The 21,466-nt window shown below is 41.1% G+C and overlaps 9 protein-coding genes across 9 annotated transcripts; 5 read left to right on the top strand and 4 right to left on the bottom strand.

The window, feature by feature from the left end:
• Positions 1-36: 36 nt before the first annotated feature.
• On the bottom strand, positions 37-447 carry LOC308098434 (histone H3.2; the record flags this gene model as incomplete). The annotated part of the gene is made up of 1 exon (XM_080446786.1): positions 37-447. The coding sequence occupies one exon, from the start codon at positions 445-447 to the stop codon at positions 37-39; it is 411 nt and encodes a 136-aa protein (XP_080302912.1).
• Positions 448-2,488: 2,041 nt separating this feature from the next.
• On the bottom strand, positions 2,489-3,100 carry LOC308098423 (histone H1-like; the record flags this gene model as incomplete). Its single annotated transcript, XM_080446772.1, has 1 exon — positions 2,489-3,100. The coding sequence occupies one exon, from the start codon at positions 3,098-3,100 to the stop codon at positions 2,489-2,491; it is 612 nt and encodes a 203-aa protein (XP_080302898.1).
• Positions 3,101-4,770: 1,670 nt separating this feature from the next.
• Positions 4,771-5,145, bottom strand: LOC308098440 (histone H2B-like; the record flags this gene model as incomplete). Its single annotated transcript, XM_080446792.1, has 1 exon — positions 4,771-5,145. One exon carries the CDS (start codon positions 5,143-5,145, stop codon positions 4,771-4,773), a length of 375 nt encoding a protein of 124 aa, XP_080302918.1.
• Positions 5,146-6,674: 1,529 nt separating this feature from the next.
• LOC308099395 (histone H4-like) lies at positions 6,675-7,028 on the bottom strand (the record flags this gene model as incomplete). The annotated part of the gene is made up of 1 exon (XM_080448137.1): positions 6,675-7,028. The coding sequence occupies one exon, from the start codon at positions 7,026-7,028 to the stop codon at positions 6,675-6,677; it is 354 nt and encodes a 117-aa protein (XP_080304263.1).
• Positions 7,029-8,407: 1,379 nt separating this feature from the next.
• Positions 8,408-8,719, top strand: LOC308098445 (histone H4; the record flags this gene model as incomplete). Its single annotated transcript, XM_080446797.1, has 1 exon — positions 8,408-8,719. One exon carries the CDS (start codon positions 8,408-8,410, stop codon positions 8,717-8,719), a length of 312 nt encoding a protein of 103 aa, XP_080302923.1.
• Positions 8,720-11,291: 2,572 nt separating this feature from the next.
• LOC308098442 (histone H2B-like) lies at positions 11,292-11,666 on the top strand (the record flags this gene model as incomplete). Its single annotated transcript, XM_080446794.1, has 1 exon — positions 11,292-11,666. The coding sequence occupies one exon, from the start codon at positions 11,292-11,294 to the stop codon at positions 11,664-11,666; it is 375 nt and encodes a 124-aa protein (XP_080302920.1).
• Positions 11,667-13,268: 1,602 nt separating this feature from the next.
• Positions 13,269-13,880, top strand: LOC308098425 (histone H1-like; the record flags this gene model as incomplete). Its single annotated transcript, XM_080446774.1, has 1 exon — positions 13,269-13,880. The coding sequence occupies one exon, from the start codon at positions 13,269-13,271 to the stop codon at positions 13,878-13,880; it is 612 nt and encodes a 203-aa protein (XP_080302900.1).
• A 1,434-nt stretch (positions 13,881-15,314) lies between these two features.
• LOC308098438 (histone H2A-like) lies at positions 15,315-15,698 on the top strand (the record flags this gene model as incomplete). Its single annotated transcript, XM_080446790.1, has 1 exon — positions 15,315-15,698. The coding sequence occupies one exon, from the start codon at positions 15,315-15,317 to the stop codon at positions 15,696-15,698; it is 384 nt and encodes a 127-aa protein (XP_080302916.1).
• Positions 15,699-16,638: 940 nt separating this feature from the next.
• Positions 16,639-17,049, top strand: LOC308098435 (histone H3.2; the record flags this gene model as incomplete). The annotated part of the gene is made up of 1 exon (XM_080446787.1): positions 16,639-17,049. One exon carries the CDS (start codon positions 16,639-16,641, stop codon positions 17,047-17,049), a length of 411 nt encoding a protein of 136 aa, XP_080302913.1.
• Between the last annotated feature and the right edge of the window lie 4,417 nt (positions 17,050-21,466).

Raw genomic sequence — 21,466 nt, 5'->3', positions numbered from 1 at the left:
AAAGAGCCGTTGAGTTTATGATAGTGACAGAGTAGTTTAAGCACGTTCTCCGCGGATACGACGGGCCAGCTGGATGTCTTTGGGCATGATGGTCACCCGCTTGGCGTGAATGGCGCACAGGTTGGTGTCTTCAAACAGACCGACCAGATAAGCCTCGGCTGACTCCTGGAGAGCCATGACGGCGGAGCTCTGGAAGCGCAGGTCGGTCTTAAAGTCCTGGGCGATCTCCCTCACCAGGCGCTGGAAGGGCAGCTTACGGATCAGCAGCTCGGTAGATTTCTGGTAACGACGGATCTCTCTCAGAGCCACAGTACCAGGCCTGTAACGGTGAGGCTTCTTCACTCCACCGGTTGCCGGCGCGCTCTTACGCGCTGCCTTGGTGGCGAGCTGCTTCCTGGGGGCTTTGCCACCGGTGGACTTACGAGCGGTCTGCTTGGTTCTTGCCATGGCTTCTCTGAGTCTGAACGAGGTTGAGAGAGTAGTAATGTAGGAACGGCGCAAACTGCTGCTTTTTATAAGCGCTTCTTCAGACGCCGTCGTTCTCTGATTGGTCAGCGGCCAGGAACCTCCTTATTTGGGGAGGTACCATATACGTCACTGGTACCGATTGGAGGAGGGGATCTCTTACAAACTTCATACTGAGCTGCTGTAATAGATAATACTATGAATACTAGTTTACATTAAAGTGAAAATACATTGCTTTGTGTTTTATGACATGGGGCAAATAAATAAACATTTCTCCTTGAGTGACAAAACAACATGATTATGGTGAATAAGAATTATAAGTAGGCATATCTTGTCTTAATTACATTAAAATGTAACACTCATTAACGTGGTCAAATAAGTGTCAACTTCCAATATGGACAATAACTGCTTTTACTACAAATAATTGTGGATTGAGATCTACCTCAATCCTGGCATTTAGGCAAGTGAATAATAGGCACTGATGTAATCCATGCAATGTGGCTCTAACTATAAATATGTAAAGGATATTAAATACCTGCAAGTCATTACGATCATATAATATGTGGTGGAAGAAGTACTCAGATATTTTACTGAAGTAAAAGTAGCAATAACACAATATAAAAATACTCTGTTACAAGTAAAAGGCCTGTGTTCAAAATGATACTTGAGTAAAAGTACAAAAGTATTGCCATCACAATATACTTAACGTACCAAAAGTACTAAAATATTTGATAATAGCAGATCTACAATGAGCTTGTAGATCGGATATTTTCAAATGGCCTATGTATAAAATAGGGCTGAAGTGGTTAATGTAGGTTTTATAATACAATATGCAAAGTAACTAGTACGTTTTCAAATAATCGTGGAGTAAAAGTACAGTATTTGCCTGTTATGCAGTAGACTAGAGTAGAAGTAAAGTATTGAAAATACTCCAGCAAAATAAATAACATACAAAAACTTATTGATAAAAGCGTCTAATAAATGACTAATGCTGGATAGTACATAAATACAGTATTTGGGTTTAATGTATTGGCTTACTTTACACCACAGCATTATGCAATCAGTTTATATAAACTGTGCACATACGGTCTATATAGAATGGAATAGAATTCATCTTTGATTGAAAGAGTGGGTGGCTCTTAAAAGAGCCTTTGTGGGGTACATTGAACGCAGATTTATTTCTTGGCGGCTTTCTCAGTCTTCTTGGGGAGCAGAACAGCCTGGATGTTAGGCAGCACACCGCCCTGAGCGTTCCTGACCAGAGACCAATCAGAGAAAGACGGCGTCTCTCAGTCAATGACCAGTTTTAGACAGTTATCAGTCATCTCTTCATCCTTCATGGGTGATTTATTTTACAAAGTGTATAATCAGAGACGACATGGTAAATGGTCGCATAAGTAAAGGACAATGATTTGGTGCTACAAAGTATAACTTTAAAGCTTTAAATCTGGCATCTGTATATAGTGCTACTAAAATAACATTGTCAGTATTAGTGGTCAAGCTAAATAAAAAGCACAACTAACAAACATGAACAGGCTGCTGTGAATAGGGTCCATTGTAATGATGAACACATTTTAAAACATTACTGGGACTTTAGAGTGACGTGTGACAATATTACATTGTTAATACAATTGTTATAATTAATGTTATTAAGTTGTAATATAATCCAAAGTAAAACTGTTTGTTGAACATAATGCCGTTTCGGTGTGATGTATCAGTATGTAGATATATGCCAAGTTAATTAGGGAATTCATATTGAATATGCATGCACATTTATATTATATATATTACCCCCCCCCCCCCCCCCCCCGATTTTCTTGAAAATTTCTCTCTCAATCTGGCAACATTGGTCATTAGTTCTCACTCCTGACAATCACATAATCCGCCCCACTCTCTTTGCTCAGTTGAGTTAATAAATATCAGCGCCAAGACATAAAACAATAGAAAAAGGAACTCTTTAAATAAAGTTGTGGGTGGCTCTTAAAAGAACCTTTGTGGGATGTACAGGTTGCTATGTGAATGTTTACTTCTTCTTAGCGGCTGTCTTCTTGGGTTTTGCCGCCTTGGGCTTGGCTGCCTTCTTTGCTGGTGCTTTCTTAACGGCAGCGGGCTTCGCCACCTTCTTGGGACTCTTGGCCACCTTCTTGGGACTCTTGGCTGCTGGTTTCTTTACAGCTGCAGGCTTCTTTACCTTCTTGGGAGATTTCTTAGCGGCTGCGGGCTTCTTGGCTGCTGCCTTCTTGGGGGATTTCTTTGCCACGGTGGGTTTCTTGGCAGCCGGCTTCTTGGGTTTGACTGTCTTCTTAGCGGGTTTCTTTACTTTTTCTTCTGTCTTCTTGTTAAGCTTGAAGGATCCAGACGCGCCGGTACCCTTGGTCTGGAGCAGGGTGCCCTTTGCCACCAGGCTCTTCACGGCGATCTTGACGCGGCTGTTTTTCTTCTCCACGTCGTAGCCACCGGCGGCTAGAGCCTTCTTGAGGGCGGCCAGAGACACGCCGCTCCTCTCCTTGGAGGCGCTCACAGCCTTGACGATGAGCTCCTGGACGCTGGGACCGACTTTCACGGGCTTGGCCGCGGTCTTCTTCTTGGCTACTTTAGCCGGGGAGGTAGCTGGGGCTGGAGCGACTTCTGCCATTGTCTTCTGGTTGGTGTTTCAGATGCACTGAACTAAACGCTAAGTAGAGACTGATGGAATAGAGGAGGAGGGGGTGGAACTTAAAGGATGTGTGAGAACCATGTAGACTCAACCCACTGGGTCAGTGCTCTGTGTGCAGCAGAATACTGAGACACTTGTGTTTTCTCCACAACTAAAACCAGATAAAATACAGACGTAGAAATGGATTTAAGTCAAAACAACAAATGGAGCAGATAGCAGACAAGTTTCACTTCATAATCAAATCATGTGGAGCGCTGAGGACTCCTGCGTTTTGTTTGGAGACGTTAAAAACCTCACATATACACCATTACAAGGAGAGGAGTTTGCCAGCTTTCCTCTGTCATTTGTCGTTTAAAATAGTTTAAACATAGAATATCCACTTCCCTATTTGCTGCAGATCAAGCTGAGATGTCTGACTTTGGAACAACAGTTAAACAGATCCTCTTTGGCAAAGCGTTTTGTTTTAAATGTCAAACTTTCCAGTGTCTGCAAACACAGTGCTGCTGTTGTCCTTCCCTGTGGCATGGAGACTTATGAGAGGATGGCCAGTTGAGAGCAAGCTCCACTTTTCCAATGGTGCCATTTACAAAACATATGGCATATTACATAATTATTACTTGACATCATTTAAAATGTATAAACACAGCACACCATTTATTTACAAGCAATTTACATAGCACATGTATACCCAGATTGCTTCATAATGGCAATATGGGTATACAATATATCTTCTTTAATTTTATCAAAAGGAATACGGTAGCCAAGGAGCACAGCAGAGGAAAATAAACACCACATGTGTTTCAGTTAAAGGTGTTAATGTACATTAGCTGGCCACCACTGACACCTAAATTAATTATGGCAATTAATGCCATGACCAGTGTTCAGCTGTCAAAATGACTGCTGTGAAAGAGGTCTGTGCTAGACTGCTAGTAGGTCTAACTTAATATTACAAATGTTGACAGCTAGAATGTTTTGAATGAAAATGGATGAAGTAAAATAATGCTATCATGCCCATATTCCTTTTGACTCTATGTTTTGGTCTGTATGCCTATAGTATCCAATAGATTAGAGTAAATAGCAGAGTAAATTGACATCTAGCCAACACAATCTGTGAAGTACTCTGGCATGAAAATACATTGGTGTCCCGGTAAAAAAAAAAAAAATATATATATATATATATATATATATATATACACACACACAATATTTAACAGAATAACTCTATATGTCTGAACCGACAGCCAAAGCTGAAGCTATAATCACATTTTAATACAGTTCACCATCTTTAGGAACACGCATCTGTAATTAAAGTCTATGCATTAACTAAATAAATGTAGCACTTCGCCACCGTGCTAGTCTAGATGTCTGTCTGCTCTGTGAATAGGCATTTTACACGAGCCATACCGAAAAATACCAAGGATACATATTTTTTAATAAAATATATTGCCACAATCTGTCAAGTGAAGATACGAATAGCGTTGGTCACTTGGTCATTACATGTATGGCTGTCATCTTGTACTTCAGCAACCCATTACAAAAGTGCTTCTAAGATGAATAAAAAGCTAATTTAAACAGTGCGGATCAACTCTTTCTTGAAAAGATGAGTGGTCCTTAAAAGGACCTTTGTGTTTAGAGCAGACTACCACAGTTTACTTGGAGCTGGTGTACTTAGTCACAGCCTTGGTACCCTCAGACACGGCGTGCTTGGCCAGCTCACCGGGGAGCAGCAGGCGGACGGCCGTCTGGATCTCCCTGGATGAGATGGTGCGGCGCTTGTTGTAGTTAGCCAGTTTGGAGGCTTCACCGGCAATGCGCTCAAAGATGTCGTTAACAAAGGAGTTCATGATGCCCATGGCCTTGGAGGAGATACCGGTGTCAGGATGGACCTGCTTCATGACCTTGTAGATGTAGATGGCGTAGCTCTCCTTCCTGGACTTTCTGCGTTTCTTGCCGCCCTTGACAGCGGACTTGGTGACGGCTTTCTTGGAGCCCTTCTTGGGCGCTGGCTTGGCGGGTTCAGGCATGGTTCTTTCTCATTTGGATGAAGAAAAGAAGTAACGTTCGTCCGGCGTCGCACCAGTATTTAGACCAGGCCAATGCAAATGAGGTGTGCAGTGTGCTACTCCCAGCACATGATTGGTGCCACTGCCTACTATGTGACCCACAGAGGGAGGTGTTTTACACTGTCTTTGTCTCTGCATAATGTTTTACCGCCTGCATCTATTTGTCCCGCTAAAATATAGACTAAGGATAAAGTATAAAAACATTTAGGGTAAATTCATGTTTTAATTGGAATTAATAGTTATATTCCACGCTCCAATTTCAATCCAGACAGCAGTTGTAACTTGTAACACACTTTCTATCGATGCATAATTTATACAGTATAATCAGACAATCACAATTTGGAGGTATTTTTGGGCGGTGAAACCGCCCCTATAAGTAAGGTTTGGATATTTGTACAACAAATCCTGCGCTGTGATTGGCCAAAAATGTACCCCGCCTAACCCTGCACCGTGATTGGCCAACCACAGTCTATTCAGGACTGTGATTGGCCAGTGTCACATGACACATGTGCATAGCCCTATATAAGAAACCATAACTTAAAAAAGTTATGGTTTCTTCCATCATAAAGAGTGTTTCAATAAATGTATTTATTTTTTGTACATGATTGGTTGACTCCATTCAGTATTGTGATTAGCTAGCAAGACACCGCCCACTTCACACAGGGTGTGATTTTTTACTTTATTGGAGTATTTCCAGTACTTTTACTTCTACTCCACTACATCTCAGAGGCAAATATTGTACTTCTACTCCACTACAATTATTCGAAAACTTAAGTTACCAGTTACTTTGCAGATACAAATGATTACATTATAAAACATACATTAACCACTTCAGCCCTATTTTATACCTAAGCTATTTGAAAATAGCCGATCTACAGGCTTGGCATCATGACACATTGTGAGTAGATCTGCTATTTTCAAACAGTTTTTGTACTTTTACTTTTGGTATTTTAACAATCGCATTTCATCATGTTCATTATAGCTGGGATGGGATTGGGATTCAAACACAAAGGTGGGTGTGAATTTAATCTGCATTCAACTGTTAAAGTCCTAAAAAAAATAACAAATAAAGTCACGTCTAGACTAGACAATATAGAAAAATGCTGGACTAATGGGCCTTGGTTTGCCCATCTTAATATAAAGAGTCTTATAACTATTACATTCGTGTTATATTAATCATCAGCCTGGAATTTATTGCGTGGTTTGCTGGAAGATTTTCACAAGTTCAATGTGCATTGAAGTGAGTTGTACACCTTCAACGTTTACTGTCTTGATAGTCAGATAAAGGAGATTGTGTCAAGACAATGTCCATGAATCAGTTCTCTGTATACTGCAACTGTATACGAGGCAAAGTACTACACATTAATCTAAATATAGGTTTCGCTACCTTAAATTGCTCATATTTGAATAATGGAATAAACTCTGTAAAGAAAGTGTGGGCGGCTCTTAAAAGAGCCTTTGGGTTGTTGGTAGAGTAGATCAAGTCAGCATTAACCTCCGAAACCGTACAGAGTACGTCCCTGTCTTTTCAGAGCATAGACAACATCCATGGCGGTAACGGTCTTTCTCTTGGCGTGCTCGGTGTAGGTGACGGCGTCACGAATCACGTTCTCCAGGAAAACCTTGAGGACACCACGGGTCTCCTCGTAGATCAGACCGGAGATACGCTTCACACCGCCACGGCGAGCCAGACGACGGATAGCGGGCTTGGTGATTCCCTGGATGTTATCACGGAGTACTTTGCGATGGCGCTTAGCGCCTCCTTTCCCAAGACCCTTTTCTCCCTTGCTTTTTAAATATACTTTATTGTAATTTACAGGTTTACAAAGTATACAGAAACACATAATATCGTATTAAACATTTCAATAGATAATGTACATTAATAAATATTTCAATACAAAAATATAGTGGATTTTTTTTCCCCTCACAATGTCAGTAAGTGCCATGGCTTCAGTCTTTTTTCTCTGGAGTCATTTGCCCTTTGTCTTTTCAGTTCAGTTTTGATCTGCCTAAAGACCACGTCTCCAGAGATAGGCTCCTGGTGCAACACCATGGCACACCTGGTTTTCCACAATTTGTTAACAACAGTGCAAACAACAGTCCAAAAAAAAAAAAAAAAAAGTGGGGTCCCCAATAATATTAGTTAATTAATATAGCATAAATTGTAATTTAACCACTTAAACTCAACATCATACTTAGGTTATTCTACAAGTCACCAATATACAAGCTCACAGCACGTCACACAACAAATAATACAGTTTATACACTATTCCCAGTTTAAAAATACAAAACTCCTCAGTGGGGACTTACTGAGAGGCTTTGCTATTGCATAACAGCTACTCACAAATACATTTGTAATAAAGACAAAAATGCTGATTGTACATAGCTGCTCTCCCTGTATTAGCTCCATAAAGAATCTCTCACTCCGCTATACAGCTCCGAGATGAGGTTCTATGTCGTTACCTTCCAGAATCGGGTATACGTCCGCCAAGGCTCCGCTGTTTACCCTTTTGTATACGTCGTATCCCAAAACTAATGGTAGATTCCAAGCCGCACGGATGTTTAAAGTTTGGAACGGAATGGAAAATTTTAGGAACGGAGCGAAACTACCCATTTAAATCGCTTATTTAGTCAGCCTGTGGCCATGTTTCCCATTCAACCCGGAAAACCCCCCTACGTCCGCTGCCAGTACTGCTCCCGGTTTGGCTACAATGGGAAACATGGCCACAGGCTGACTAAATAAGCGATTTAAATGGGTAGTTTCGCTCCGTTCCTAAAATTTTCCATTCCGTTCCAAACTTTAAACATCCGTGCGGCTTGGAATCTACCATTAGTTTTGGGATACGACGTATACAAAAGGGTAAACAGCGGAGCCTTGGCGGACGTATACCCGATTCTGGAAGGTAACGACATAGAACCTCATCTCGGAGCTGTATAGCGGAGTGAGAGGTTCTTTATGGAGCTATCTCTGTATTAGAACAAAGGGAGTCGAGTCATCAGAAAATGTGTATGTGTCCATATGAAGCTAAACTGGGTCATTCACACATTCCAGAGTGAAGTGGCTGCATGGGTTTAAGACTGGTATGGGGGCGGGGCTGCAGCTTTTGGCACCACCCACACAGCGAGGTCTTCCTGTCCTCTTTTACGTCCTCAGAACACATATAAATAGACATGTATTTTAGTAGTAGAGTCATTCACTTTTGTATCTTCTACTAAAGCAAAAATGTCTGGGCGTGGCAAGGGAGGAAAAGGTCTTGGAAAAGGAGGCGCCAAGCGCCATCGCAAAGTGCTTCGTGATAACATCCAGGGAATCACCAAGCCCGCTATCCGCCGTCTGGCTCGCCGTGGCGGCGTTAAGCGTATCTCCGGTCTGATCTACGAGGAGACTCGAGGTGTCCTCAAGGTTTTCCTAGAGAACGTGATCCGTGACGCCGTCACCTACACCGAGCACGCTAAGAGAAAGACCGTGACCGCCATGGATGTTGTCTATGCTCTGAAGAGACAGGGACGCACTCTGTACGGCTTCGGAGGTTAATAATGCTGACTTGATCTACCAACAACCCAAAGGCTCTTTTAAGAGCCGCCCACACTTTCAATACAGAGTATTCCTTTGCAAGCACTACAAACAGTAATAAATGTCTGTTTAAATTTACCGCTCAAATATAATACAATCTCTAAAATATTTTTTATATTAAATGGAGAATCCAATTTGGAAGAAAGCTCGCTCTGATAGCCCTGAAACATGACTTATATTGTGACAGTCCTGGATAAACTTAGACCTAGTGTTTGCACTTTCTCCCTTTTTGGTCCGTACATCTACATAAACGTTCAGCTTTCAAATATAAAGTTCATACCTCATTGGCCACGGATGTTACAATAATGTATGGTTTCCAATAAAAAGCATTTTAATCAGATTGGTGGCTATTTTCTCCGTATTTCCTCCTTAATGATTTCAATTACCCTATCGGTTGGGAGGTGTACTGCACTCTGATTAGGGGTGTAACGATACGTTTTAACAACGATTCGATATGTATCACGATACTTGGTTGTCGATACGATACATGAACGATACAGGTTCATTTAGAACGATACGATACATTTCGATTCAATGACTTAGTCGATACGATATACATGAACGATACAGGACAGGTTAATTTGGAACGATACGATTCGATTCAGTGATTTAAAATCGATATAGTAACTATTTATTTACCCAAAAAGTCTGTGTGATATAGTACAAAATTCCTCAATTATTTTCCTGTAGGGGTTGATTATGGATATAAATATAATAAGTAAACAAACAGCAATTTAATGGCATTGCCAAATGCACATTTTATTTGACTTGTTTTTTAACTGCACCTTCAAAAACATTTCATTGTACCTTCAGAACAATTGTTCATTGCACCTTCAAAATAGTTTTTTACTGCACCTTCAAACCAACCAGAATTCACCTCAACATATAATGAAATAAATTAATGATTCAAATTGAATCATTCTATGATCCACAACAAATCCACAGCAAATCCACAGCAAAATAAGCAAATAAATACAATTAGACAACTTTAGATCACTCTAGTCTACTCAAATTCAAGAAAATAAAGTGCATATTCTGTATAAGGTTATTTTGCAACAACTGATGAGGTAGAATTAGGGGTGTAACGATACGTTTTAACAACGATTCGATATGTATCACGATACTTGGTTGTCGATACGATACATGAACGATACAGGTTCATTTAGAACGATACGATACATCGTTTTTTTTTTTAAACGATGCATCGATGCAGTTACTGTATCGTTACGGGCCTAACTCTGATACATTATGTTGTATAACTATGAGAAAATGGCCACCATAGAGGTATAATAGAGCGTCGCAGTTCCCGCCCACTTCCTGTTTTTTTTGGTGCCGGAAGAAAAAACTCAATGCATTTTTCCATTGACATTTCCAAAAATATTTATATCTATTAATTTAAGCCTCGAATCAAGCCATCACGAGATGACATGAATCATGACCATAAAACGTTTTTTTCTGTGATTTTTTTTTATTTTATATTTAATTATATGATATACTATATTTAATAAATACCCTTTGTTTTGCCGTTTTCAACAAAAAAAAATCACAGAATCAACCGTTTATGGTCATGATTCATGTCATCTCATGATGGCTTGATTCGAGGCTTAAATTAATAGATATAAATATTTTTGGAAATGTCAATGGAAAAATGCATTGAGTTTTTTCTTCCGGCACCAAAAAAAAAAGGAAGTGGGCGGGAACTGCGACGCTCTATATAACTAGAGGGCGGATTGCCCCGCCCCCAGCTATCATTTCAATGAATGTGCTCACTGGCGTTTTGAAGCACCCGGAAACCTGCCGGAAGTAGAATTATTGGTTCGATTTTGACCCCCCATAGAGTTATGAGCGTGCGCACTAGTGTCCTTTTTGCGTTCTACGGCAGCCCGTGTGTCAAGGATTGAACGCGAGATATTTATTAAATACACTCGAGATGCATATTTATATGTAAATGCATATGTATGTATGTATAATATGTTTACATATTTATATGTATAAATATAAATATCTCAGTATGTTTTGCGCGTGCATGTATTTCTCCCCGCCTGCAGTTCCAGCTTTGGCCACTGGGGTGGCAGCTTCAATGTTTCTCAGCAACTCTGGGGGCTTGATGGCCACCGATCGGATCGGAAGTATCATGTGAGGTTACTAGCAATAGTCTGCTTTGGAATTATAATGTAATTATTGTATCTTCATGTTCAAGATAAACACAGACTGGCTTAATAGATGATTATGTGCTGCATTGATATAAACTGTGTTACAACTGGAATTTTCAATGGGAGCGTTGCATATAATTATTCCATTCAATTATACCCTGAATGTACCTATAGTATACGTTGTTGTCCCTCTTGCACTTAGAGGGAGCATGTAGGAGGGAAAACATTTAGCAGAAACAAAGACACCTCCCTCCTGGCAGAATCACCCAATCATGTGCTGGGAGTCGCACACTTCATTTGCATCTGAGTTGGTATAAATACTGGTGAGACGCACCTAGGACGTCACATCTTCTCCAATCCTTCTGAAAGAGAACTGTACAATGCCTGAAGTTGCAAAGCCAGCGCCCAAGAAGGGCTCCAAGAAAGCGGTCACCAAGACGGCAGCCAAAGGCGGTAAGAAGCGCAGAAAGTCCAGGAAGGAGAGCTACGCTATCTACATCTACAAAGTGATGAAGCAGGTCCACCCTGACACCGGTATCTCTTCCAAGGCCATGGGCATCATGAACTCCTTTGTCAACGACATCTTTGAGCGCATCGCCGGTGAAGCCTCTAAACTGGCTAACTACAACAAGCGCCGCACCATCACGTCCAGGGAGATTCAGACCGCCGTCCGCCTGCTGCTCCCCGGTGAGCTGGCCAAGCACGCCGTGTCTGAGGGCACGAAGGCTGTGACCAAGTACACCAGCGCCAAGTAAACTGTTAACGTCTGCTCTAAACACAAAGGTCCTTTTAAGGACCACCCATCTCTTCAATAAAGAGTTGATTCGCATCATTTAAATTAGCTTTTTATTTAGCTTATAAGCACTTTTTTAAATGAGTTGCTGAGATGACACTGCCGTACATGTAATGACCAAATGATATTCGTATCTTAGCTTCACAGATTGTAGCGATATGTTAAAAAAAAATGTATTTTTCAATTGTATAAAACATGACCACAGTATGGCTCGTGTAAACATCAGAGCACTCTGAAGTGTAACATTTATTTGGTTATGCATAGACTTTAATTACAGATGCATGTTTCTAAAGATGGTGAACTGCCGTGTATTAAAATGTGATATAGCTTCTGTTATGGTTGTCGATTCAGACTTAGGGTTATTCTGTTAAATATTGTGTGTGTGTGTATATATATATATATATATATATATATATATATATTTTTTTTTTTTTTTTTTTGACCAGAACCCCATCAATTTATTTTGATGCCAGAGTACTTCACAGATTGTATCGACTAGATGTCAATTTACTCTGCTATTTACTCTAATATATTGGATAGGCATACAGACCAAAACATAATGGAGTCAAAAGGAAATTGGGCATGATAGCATTATTTTACTTCATCCGTTTTCACTCAAAACATTCTAGCTGTCAACATTTCTAATATTAAGTTAGACCTATTAGCAGTCTAGCACAGACCTCTTTCACAGCAGTCATTTTGACAGCTGAACACTGGTCATGGCATTAATTGCCATAATTAATTTAGGTGTCAGTGGTGGCCAGCTAATGTACATTAACACATTTAACTGAAACACATGTGGTGTTTATTTTCCTCTGCTGTGCTCCTTGGCTACCGTATTCCCTTTGATACAATTAAAGAAGATATATTGTATACCCATATTGCCTATTATAATAGATTATGAAGCAATCTGGGTATACATGTGCTATGTAAATTGCTTGTAAATGGTGTGCTGTGTTGGCACCATTGGAAAAGTGGATCTTGCTCTCAACTGGCCATCCTCTCATAAGTCTCCATGCCACAGGGAAGGACAACAGCAACACTGTGTTTGCAGACACTGGAAAATCTGAAATTTAAAACAAAACGCTTTGCCAAAGAGGATCTGTTTAACTGTTATTCCAAAGTCAGACATCTCAGCTTGATCTGCAGCAAATAGGGAATTGGATATTCTATGTTTAAACTATTTTAAACGACAAATGACAGAGGAAAGCTGGCAAACTACTCTCCTTGTAATGGTGTATATGTGAGGTTTTTAACGTCTCCAAACAAAACGCAGGAGTCCTCAGCGCTCCACATGATTTGATTATGAAGTGAAACTTGTCTGCTATCTGCTCCATTTGTTGTTTTGACTTAAATCCATTTCTCCGTCTGTATTTTATTTGGTTTTAGTTGTGGAGAAAACACAAGTCTTCGGTATTTTGCAGCACACAGAGCACTGACCCAGTGGGTTGAGTCTACATGGTTCTCACACATCCTTTAAATTCCACCCCCTCCTCCTCTATGACATCTGTCTCTACTAAGACTTTAGTTCAATCAGTGCATCTGAAACACCAACCAGAAGACAATGGCAGAAGTCGCTCCAGCCCCAGCTGCCTCCCCGGCTAAAGTAGCCAAGAAGAAGGCCGCGGCCAAGCCCGTGAAGGTCGGTCCCAGCGTCCAGGAGCTCATCGTCAAGGCTGTGAGCGCTTCCAAGGAGAGGAGCGGTGTGTCTCTGGCCGCCCTCAAGAAGGCTCTGGCCGCCGGTGGCTACGACGTGGAGAAGAAGAACAGCCGCGTCAAGATTGCCGTGAAGAGCCTGGTGGCAAAGGGCACCCTGCTCCAGACCAAGGGTACCGGTGCGTCTGGATCCTTCAAGCTCAACAAGAAGGCTGAAGAGAAGGTAAAGAAACCCGCTAAGAAGGCAGTCAAACCCAAGAAGCCGGCAGCCAAGAAACCCGCCGCGGCAAAGAAATCCCCCAAGAAGGCAGCAGCCAAGAAGCCCGCAGCCGCTAAGAAATCTCCCAAGAAGGTAAAGAAGCCTGCAGCTGCAAAGAAACCAGCAGCCAAGAGCCCCAAGAAGGCGGCCAAGAGTCCCAAGAAAGTGAAGAAGCCCGTTGCCGTAAAGAAAACACCAGCAAAGAAGGCAGTAAAGCCCAAGGTGGCGAAACCAAAGAAGACAGCTGCTAAGAAGAAGTAAACGTCCACACAGCAACCTGTCTAGTTTACCCCACAAAGGTTCTTTTAAGAGCCACCCACAACTTTATTTAAAGAGTTCCTTTTCTCATATATATATATATATATTTATTATTATTTTTTTTTAAATATATTTGCGCATATAGGATTGGTTATTTACTCAATTGAGCAAAGAGGGGGGAAATCATGTGATTGTCAGCAGTGAGAACTAATGATTGATTTTGCAAGAGAAATAAGCAACTAAACAAGGTATATGAAAACTATCCCCAAAAGAGGCCACATCAGGCCACAAAGCCTTTATTGGTAGGTGTTGTGATCTTGTAGATCTGCTATTTTCGAGAAAATATTAATGGCAAAAAGCATGGTTAAAGTCGACTATGACAACATCACAACAGTTACAAGCATTGGGTGTGAGTTTTAGATACATAAATAAGGCTGCCCATACAAATTAAATATGGTAATTTGACAAACAATGATATTTATTGGTATGTATATTACATGCGAACATACATGCATTAATATATATATATATATATATTTATTTATTTATTTATATTTATATGTATAATCATAATGATCCAATATAGGTGTATGATGTGCAAGAGAACAGAAGTGATACATAATAATTAATTAATTAACAAAATATAATGTAGCAATAGATATTAAGAGAATATAAATATGCATATTCAATATGAACTATTTTATTTTGTTAATCAAATCTAACAGCCTTGGCATATCTACATACTGATACATCACACAGAAACGGCATTATGTTCAACAAACAGTTTTACTTTTGATTATATTACAACTTAATAACATTAATTATAACAATTGTATTAATGTACTATTGTTACATGTCACTCTAAAGTCCCAGTAATGTTTTAAAATGTGTTCATCATTACAATGGACCCTATTCACAGCAGCCTGTTGTACATGTTGGTTAGTTGTACCTTTTTATTTAGCTTCACCACTAATACTGACAATGTTATTTTAGTAGCACTATATACATGCCAGATTTAAAGCTTTAAAGTTATACTTTGTAGCACCAAATCATTGTCCTTTACTTATGCGACCATTTACCATGTCGTCTCTGATTGTACACTTTGTAAAATGTAAATAACCCATTAGGATGAAGAGATGACTGATAACTGTCTAAAACTGGTCATTGACTGAGAGACGCCGTCTTTCTCTGATTGGTCTCTGGTCAGGAACCTCCTTGTTTGGGGAGGAACCACAGTTTAGACTGGGAGGAACCGATCACGGCACGAGTCTAGTGCTGATTGGTGGGGCGCTCATACACAGTCAGCCCGCGCTCTCATTCATATTTATGATTGGTGGGGCCCACACAGACAGCACTGAGTTGAAGATATAAAAGGTTTCGTGTTCCTATGTACAAGCACAATTCTTCGTAGTCTAACTCAAAAAATAAAGTAGAAAAATGTCAGGACGAGGCAAAACCGGAGGGAAGTCCAGGGCGAAGGCCAAGACCCGCTCATCTCGTGCCGGGCTCCAGTTCCCTGTCGGTCGTGTTCACAGGCTGCTGCGTAAAGGCAACTATGCCCAGCGTGTCGGTGCCGGCGCCCCCGTCTATTTGGCGGCTGTTCTCGAGTATCTGACCGCTGAGATCCTAGAGCTGGCTGGAAACGCTGCTCGTGACAACAAGAAGTCTCGCATCATCCCCCGTCATCTCCAGCTGGCCGTCCGCAACGACGAGGAGCTCAACAGGCTGCTGGGTGGAGTGACCATCGCTCAGGGCGGTGTGCTGCCCAACATCCAGGCTGTTCTGCTCCCCAAGAAGACCGAGAAAGCCGCCAAGAAATAAATCTCTGTTCGTTTGACAAACCACACAAAGGCTCTTTTAAGAGCCACCCACTATTTCACCTTAAGAGTCTCTTTCACACTCTGTGCATGTTTCAAACACTCATCCCGGTGATATTAATTTAAAGATAGCAGTTTATTTCTATTGCACTGGGTTAATAAAATCACTAATTGACTAACATTACAGAACATCTAGCATAAAAGGATCAAGTTAGGTGAATGAACACTCCCATCTAGTGGCCAATAAGGGGCATGACGTGTGCAGTATATTTGAAAATGTAGGCAGGCAACCTCTAGTTGTCAGTCTTCATTAATAATCCACGTTGGTGTGGGACTATAGTTGCCAGTTAGTGACGTACTCTTCACCTTTCATAATCAAAATATAACTATTTTCCAATATCCGCAAACGTCAGCTCATTAGATTTGTGATTGTATGATTAACGCAAATTCTTAACTGCAATAGAAAAAGATGCATTATCTTTAACTCAATATTTTCATTGGGATGAGTTAAATTGAAACAACATGCATTGCACTGATTGCAGGGAGTGGAAGACTCTTAGGGTGAAACAGTGGCAGTGGGTGTCCCTTAAAAGAGCCTTTTGGTGGAGTTCGTTTAAAATGAATGATTCATTTCTTGGCGGTTTGGAGCTAATACATGCAAACGGGCGCGCGTTTGAGTCCGGAACATGAGTCCCTGGCTCATGTTCAACTTAGTACTGTCTGTGAGCGCCCCACCAATCACATAAACGAATGAAAGCGCGGTTTGAGTATGTATGCGCTCCCCTCCAATCAGTACTAGTGGCGCGAGCGGCTCCTCCCAAAGAAGGAGGTTCCTGACCAGAGACCAATCAGAGAAAGACGGCGTCTCAGCGCCGCTGTAATAAAAGCAGCATTTTGAATGTGTCTCAGCACAACTCTTAACTTCGCCTTGCTGAGTGAGAAAAATGGCAAGAACCAAGCAGACCGCCCGCAAGTCCACCGGTGGCAAAGCCCCCAGGAAGCAGCTCGCCACCAAGGCAGCTCGTAAGAGCGCGCCGGCAACCGGTGGAGTGAAGAAGCCTCACCGTTACAGGCCTGGTACTGTGGCTCTGAGGGAGATCCGTCGATACCAGAAATCTACCGAGCTGCTGATCCGTAAGCTGCCCTTCCAGCGCCTGGTGAGGGAGATCGCACAGGACTTCAAGACCGACCTGCGTTTCCAGAGCTCCGCCGTCATGGCTCTCCAGGAGTCAGCCGAGGCTTATCTGGTCGGTCTGTTCGAGGACACCAACCTGTGCGCCATCCACGCCAAGAGAGTGACCATCATGCCCAAAGACATCCAGCTGGCCCGTCGTATCCGTGGAGAACGTGCTTAAACTGATCTATCACTGCCCGAACCCCAAAACGGCTCTTTTAAGAGCCAGCCACTTATTTATTTAAAAGATTTTTACATTCCATAAGCACAGACTGGGAGAAGTAAATTAATGTAAAGCTAGTCAGTTGGCAATAGCCTACAAAGCACTTGTTAAAAAATACGGTGTGGCTAGTCAGGGTTATAATATCTATCTATAATGCAGGGCATAATATAAGTTATAAATGCTTATGTATATGAAATATAACTTCAGTTAAGATAGTTATAATGTGCTGTTCCGCTGAGCATATAATGCATTATAACCAGCACTTATATCTCAAACATTGTCATGTCATACATGATTATAAGCATTTATAACGAGTGTTATAATGCCTTATAAGCGCAAATGCATTATAGACATGACCTTTAAGTAAAGTGTTAACAAAATATCTGCAGCAGCTTTGCTCTGGAAACCCAATACCCCCCAAATGCACACAACATACATGTCATGTAGTAGCTATTTATATCATTTTTTTATATCATTTTTTTCCCATATAGATCTACACAATTATTTATATCAATTATTTTAAGCCTAGAATCAAGCCATCCAGAGTCCTGGTGAATCATGACCATAAAACATTTTATTCTGTGAAAAAAATGGAATATGTAATTATATGATATACTATATTTAATAAATACCTTTTTTTTTCACAGAATTAAATAAATATTTTTGGAAATCTCTATTGGAGTGGAATGCCCTATTCAGCATTTGAGTCCTATCAGTGTCTTTTTCTCCCACCAACATTAGTAGCCTAATAATCTAGACTAGTATTACACTATTACCATATAATTAATATTCTAAACAATAACACAGCCATATTTAACTTTTACCTGGCTGGAGTTTAATACTTTGTGTTTGGTTGTATTGTTTTGTTTGTTGTTATGAGTTTGTTTGGTTGAAGTGCTTGTAGTTGTTTTATTTTGTTGTGTTTTTTCAATTGTGTTTAGGACCCCTCAAAATCAAGATGTTACAACTCAAGGTGTTATTCCTAAAGAAGAATTTCAATCTTCATCATATTAAATATTTTGTTTAGATAATTGCACCAGGTGATTTAGGAAAGGAATGAAAAATATGAAGATATTGGGATGTGATATAAGTATTTTTCTTTGTGTTAGTCTCAATGGGCCTCATTCAGCAACGGTACTTAAGAGGAAATTTCTTCTTAAACCCACTTAAGAAGTTTTTAAGAAGATTTTGGTATACTCCAATGTTTTCTTAGCTGTGATATGTTCTTAGGTAAGAACAGAATCTACGCACACTTTCTTAAGAGGATTTTTTTTCTTAGACCCATTTAAGAGGTTTTTAAGAAGATTTTGGTATACTCCAATGTTTTCTTAGCTGTGATCTGTTCTCAGGTAAGAACAGAATCTACACACACTGATGAGCACTCTTAGGCTGGCCTTTGAGTTCTTAAGTGTGACATATTTGTGCAAAAATAATTAATTCTCGAAGTTTCTTCAATTCTACAGTTGTATAATATAGGATTTAAATTACAATAATATTTCTTATCATATCTTTAGAGCAGTGGTTCTCAAAGTGTGGTCTGGGGACCCCCAGGGGTCCTTCAGGGAGTTTCAGGGGGTCCACAGCAAACGAAGAACAGTTTAATCACTTTAACCCTATTTTATCCTTTGTTTGAAAATAGCCGATCTACAAGCTCACAACACGTCCCATTACTGGCCATTTTGAGCTTGTAGATCGGCTATTTTCGAGACATTTTGATAAATCTTGAAACATTTTCCCTGGCAGAAAATATTTTCAGGTGGGGGTCTGCAGCCAAATGCATGTCAATTTGGGGGTCCTTGACATGAAAATGTTTGAGACGGGTCTGAAATTACAATCTAACCCAAACGGACCCGGTTGAGTTGAAGCCCAAGCCCCATACCTACCCCATAACCCCCCACCCACCCCACCCACCCCACCCTCATCGCCCCCCATACCCCCACCCCCATATCCCCGACATTCGCCACACCCCCATTTTCCAGTCCCCTTCCTACCTGAAAGCCCCCCTATAGCCTACCCACCCGTCATACCCATCCCCATACCCCCCACATAGCCCCCTACACCCCTCCTTGCACCACCATATCACCCACCACACCCCTATTTCAACCCCATTACATACCAAGCAGCTGCTACCCTCCATATCCACCCACCAGCTTTCAGTAATAAAATGTTTTATATCCACGCTACTCCTGAACATGAAATATGAATAACATTTTTAACAGCTAATTTCAGCAAATGTACATTGATGTCTAGTGGTGATATGTTGATTCATGTGAGAGAAATGATAAAATACATTAATTAATTAAATACAATAATTTGCTGTTCACTTCAGAAGTACTTCCACAGATCTATTAATTTATTTATTTTTATGTTTGGAGTCTGGTGTTCCACCATCTGTAGACTTATAGTTTAGGTATTCTTTACTTCATTCTCTCAATTTTATTTGTGTGTGTGATTTCCTGTGATTTCTGTGTGCAGCAATCACACACAGGTGTGACTGCAGGCAGAGCCATGCAGTCATGCCTTATATGGGGATTGGTGGGGCGGCTCCCTATGGTAATTAGGATGAACTGGCACACCCCTTCAAGTTACGAGGATTGGGATTCATCATCATCAAGAACATAGTTACGAACAATTCTGCCTTTTAAGAACGTTTCATGAATCTGACACAACTTCTCTTAGGAATTCACTTAGGAAGAAATGTAAGAGGAAACATTAGGAACTTATTGCTGCATGAGGCCCATTGCCTTCTCTACAATAATCATGTTTACTTACCGCCAGGTGGCAGTATACTCTCATACTTATACTTACTTACATAGGACTGCATAAAGCCTCAATCACACAATTGCCACAGTTACAGGATTTATAAATTACTAGATTTTCAGGCCACTACACACAGCCTTCAAATGTAGTCCTGTATTGCATTGTTCAGAGCAATGGTCACCGAGTTATATCCATTTGAAATGTTAGAAATTGCTGGAACACTGCTGTATTGCCCCACATGTGTGCAATTTATTTTTTTATATTTTTGGTGTAACTATTGTCATGGCAGATCCCTGAACAGCATTTGTTCGGAGCAATGGTGTGCCTGTGGCAATTTTAATATAGGATTGTTCTCTTCCTACCATTGAGGCATTCACATTCGTCCTTAGAATAATTTAGAGGAACAAGAGAGCATGCCGGCGGGAAAACATTATGCAAGTAAACCAAATGTCTGCATCAAACACTTTTAAGGACCACCCAAATCTTCAAGCAATAGTTGATTGATAACTTACTGACCTACTTGCAATGTTAGCCTATATGAAACCCACCATTTAACATTATTGCTTCATCCTTCTGAGAACTGAGCAAAATTGAATTCTCAAGGAGTCACAAGAGAACAAATTATTCCCCTCCCAGTGTCACAACTTATTTTTAGACTAATACTCTAAATCTGTAAATTGATTAATTAGTAACAACTCTAAAATGTTAATGTCTTGCATTATTTTATAGGAAAATAAACATATTTAGGAAGATTTGACCTTTTACCTCCAACATAGTTGTTTTGCCACAACATTTCTCTCCCACACACATTTGTGTGTTGTATCCTACTGACTCGCCTGCCAGTGAGGGGCCCCCACCGGGAGGACATAGAGCCTACTCCTCCCGCCAAACACTCCCTGCTGACAGGTGCTGCCCCAGTCTGTTGTATTACCTTCCCCCCCATCATAGGCCTCCGTCGGTCAGGGTTGACCATGGTTTTGCACATCCTACGGGTCTGGTCTGGAACAGCGTCTCTTATGACTGAATTGCCCTATGCGGGAGTGGCAGTCTCGGTCACAGAGATCGCATATGTATGTGGTTGTTGGTCTGTCTTCGTTGTTCCGCTCTTTTCTTCGGGCCCTCTTGTCTTTCGCTGCATCTGACAGGTTTTTTCCCCCTGTCATGAGGTGTTGGTATATGGTACTTCTCCACTTTGTGCGGTCAGATGCAAGAGTTTCCCAGGATTTGGTGTTGATGTCAAGGGCCTTCATGTCTCTCTTACAGACATCTCTGTAGCGCAGGTGGGGACGACCTGTTGTTCTCCTCCCACATGCCAGTTCTCCATAGAGGAGGTCTTTGGGAATGCGACCGTCCTCCATACGATGCACATGGCCCAGCCAGCGCAGCCTGCGCTGTCTGAGCTGTGTGTACATGCTGGGGAGACCAGCACGCGTCAAAACATCCGTGTTGCACACTTTGTCTTGCCAGGATATGCCCAGGATGCGGCGGAGGCTTCTCATATGGAAGGAGTTGAGTCTTCTCTCCTGCCTGGCATAGGTTGGCCACGTCTCGCTGCCATACAGTAGCGTGCTGACAACGCAGGCGTTGTACACTGCCATTTTGGTTTTAACTGTCA

The sequence above is a fragment of the Gymnoscopelus braueri genome (assembly GCF_963280865.1).
Source record: "Gymnoscopelus braueri genome assembly, chromosome: 13".
NCBI lineage: Eukaryota > Metazoa > Chordata > Actinopteri > Myctophiformes > Myctophidae > Gymnoscopelus > Gymnoscopelus braueri.
This window is presented reverse-complemented; position numbering and strand designations above follow the sequence as displayed.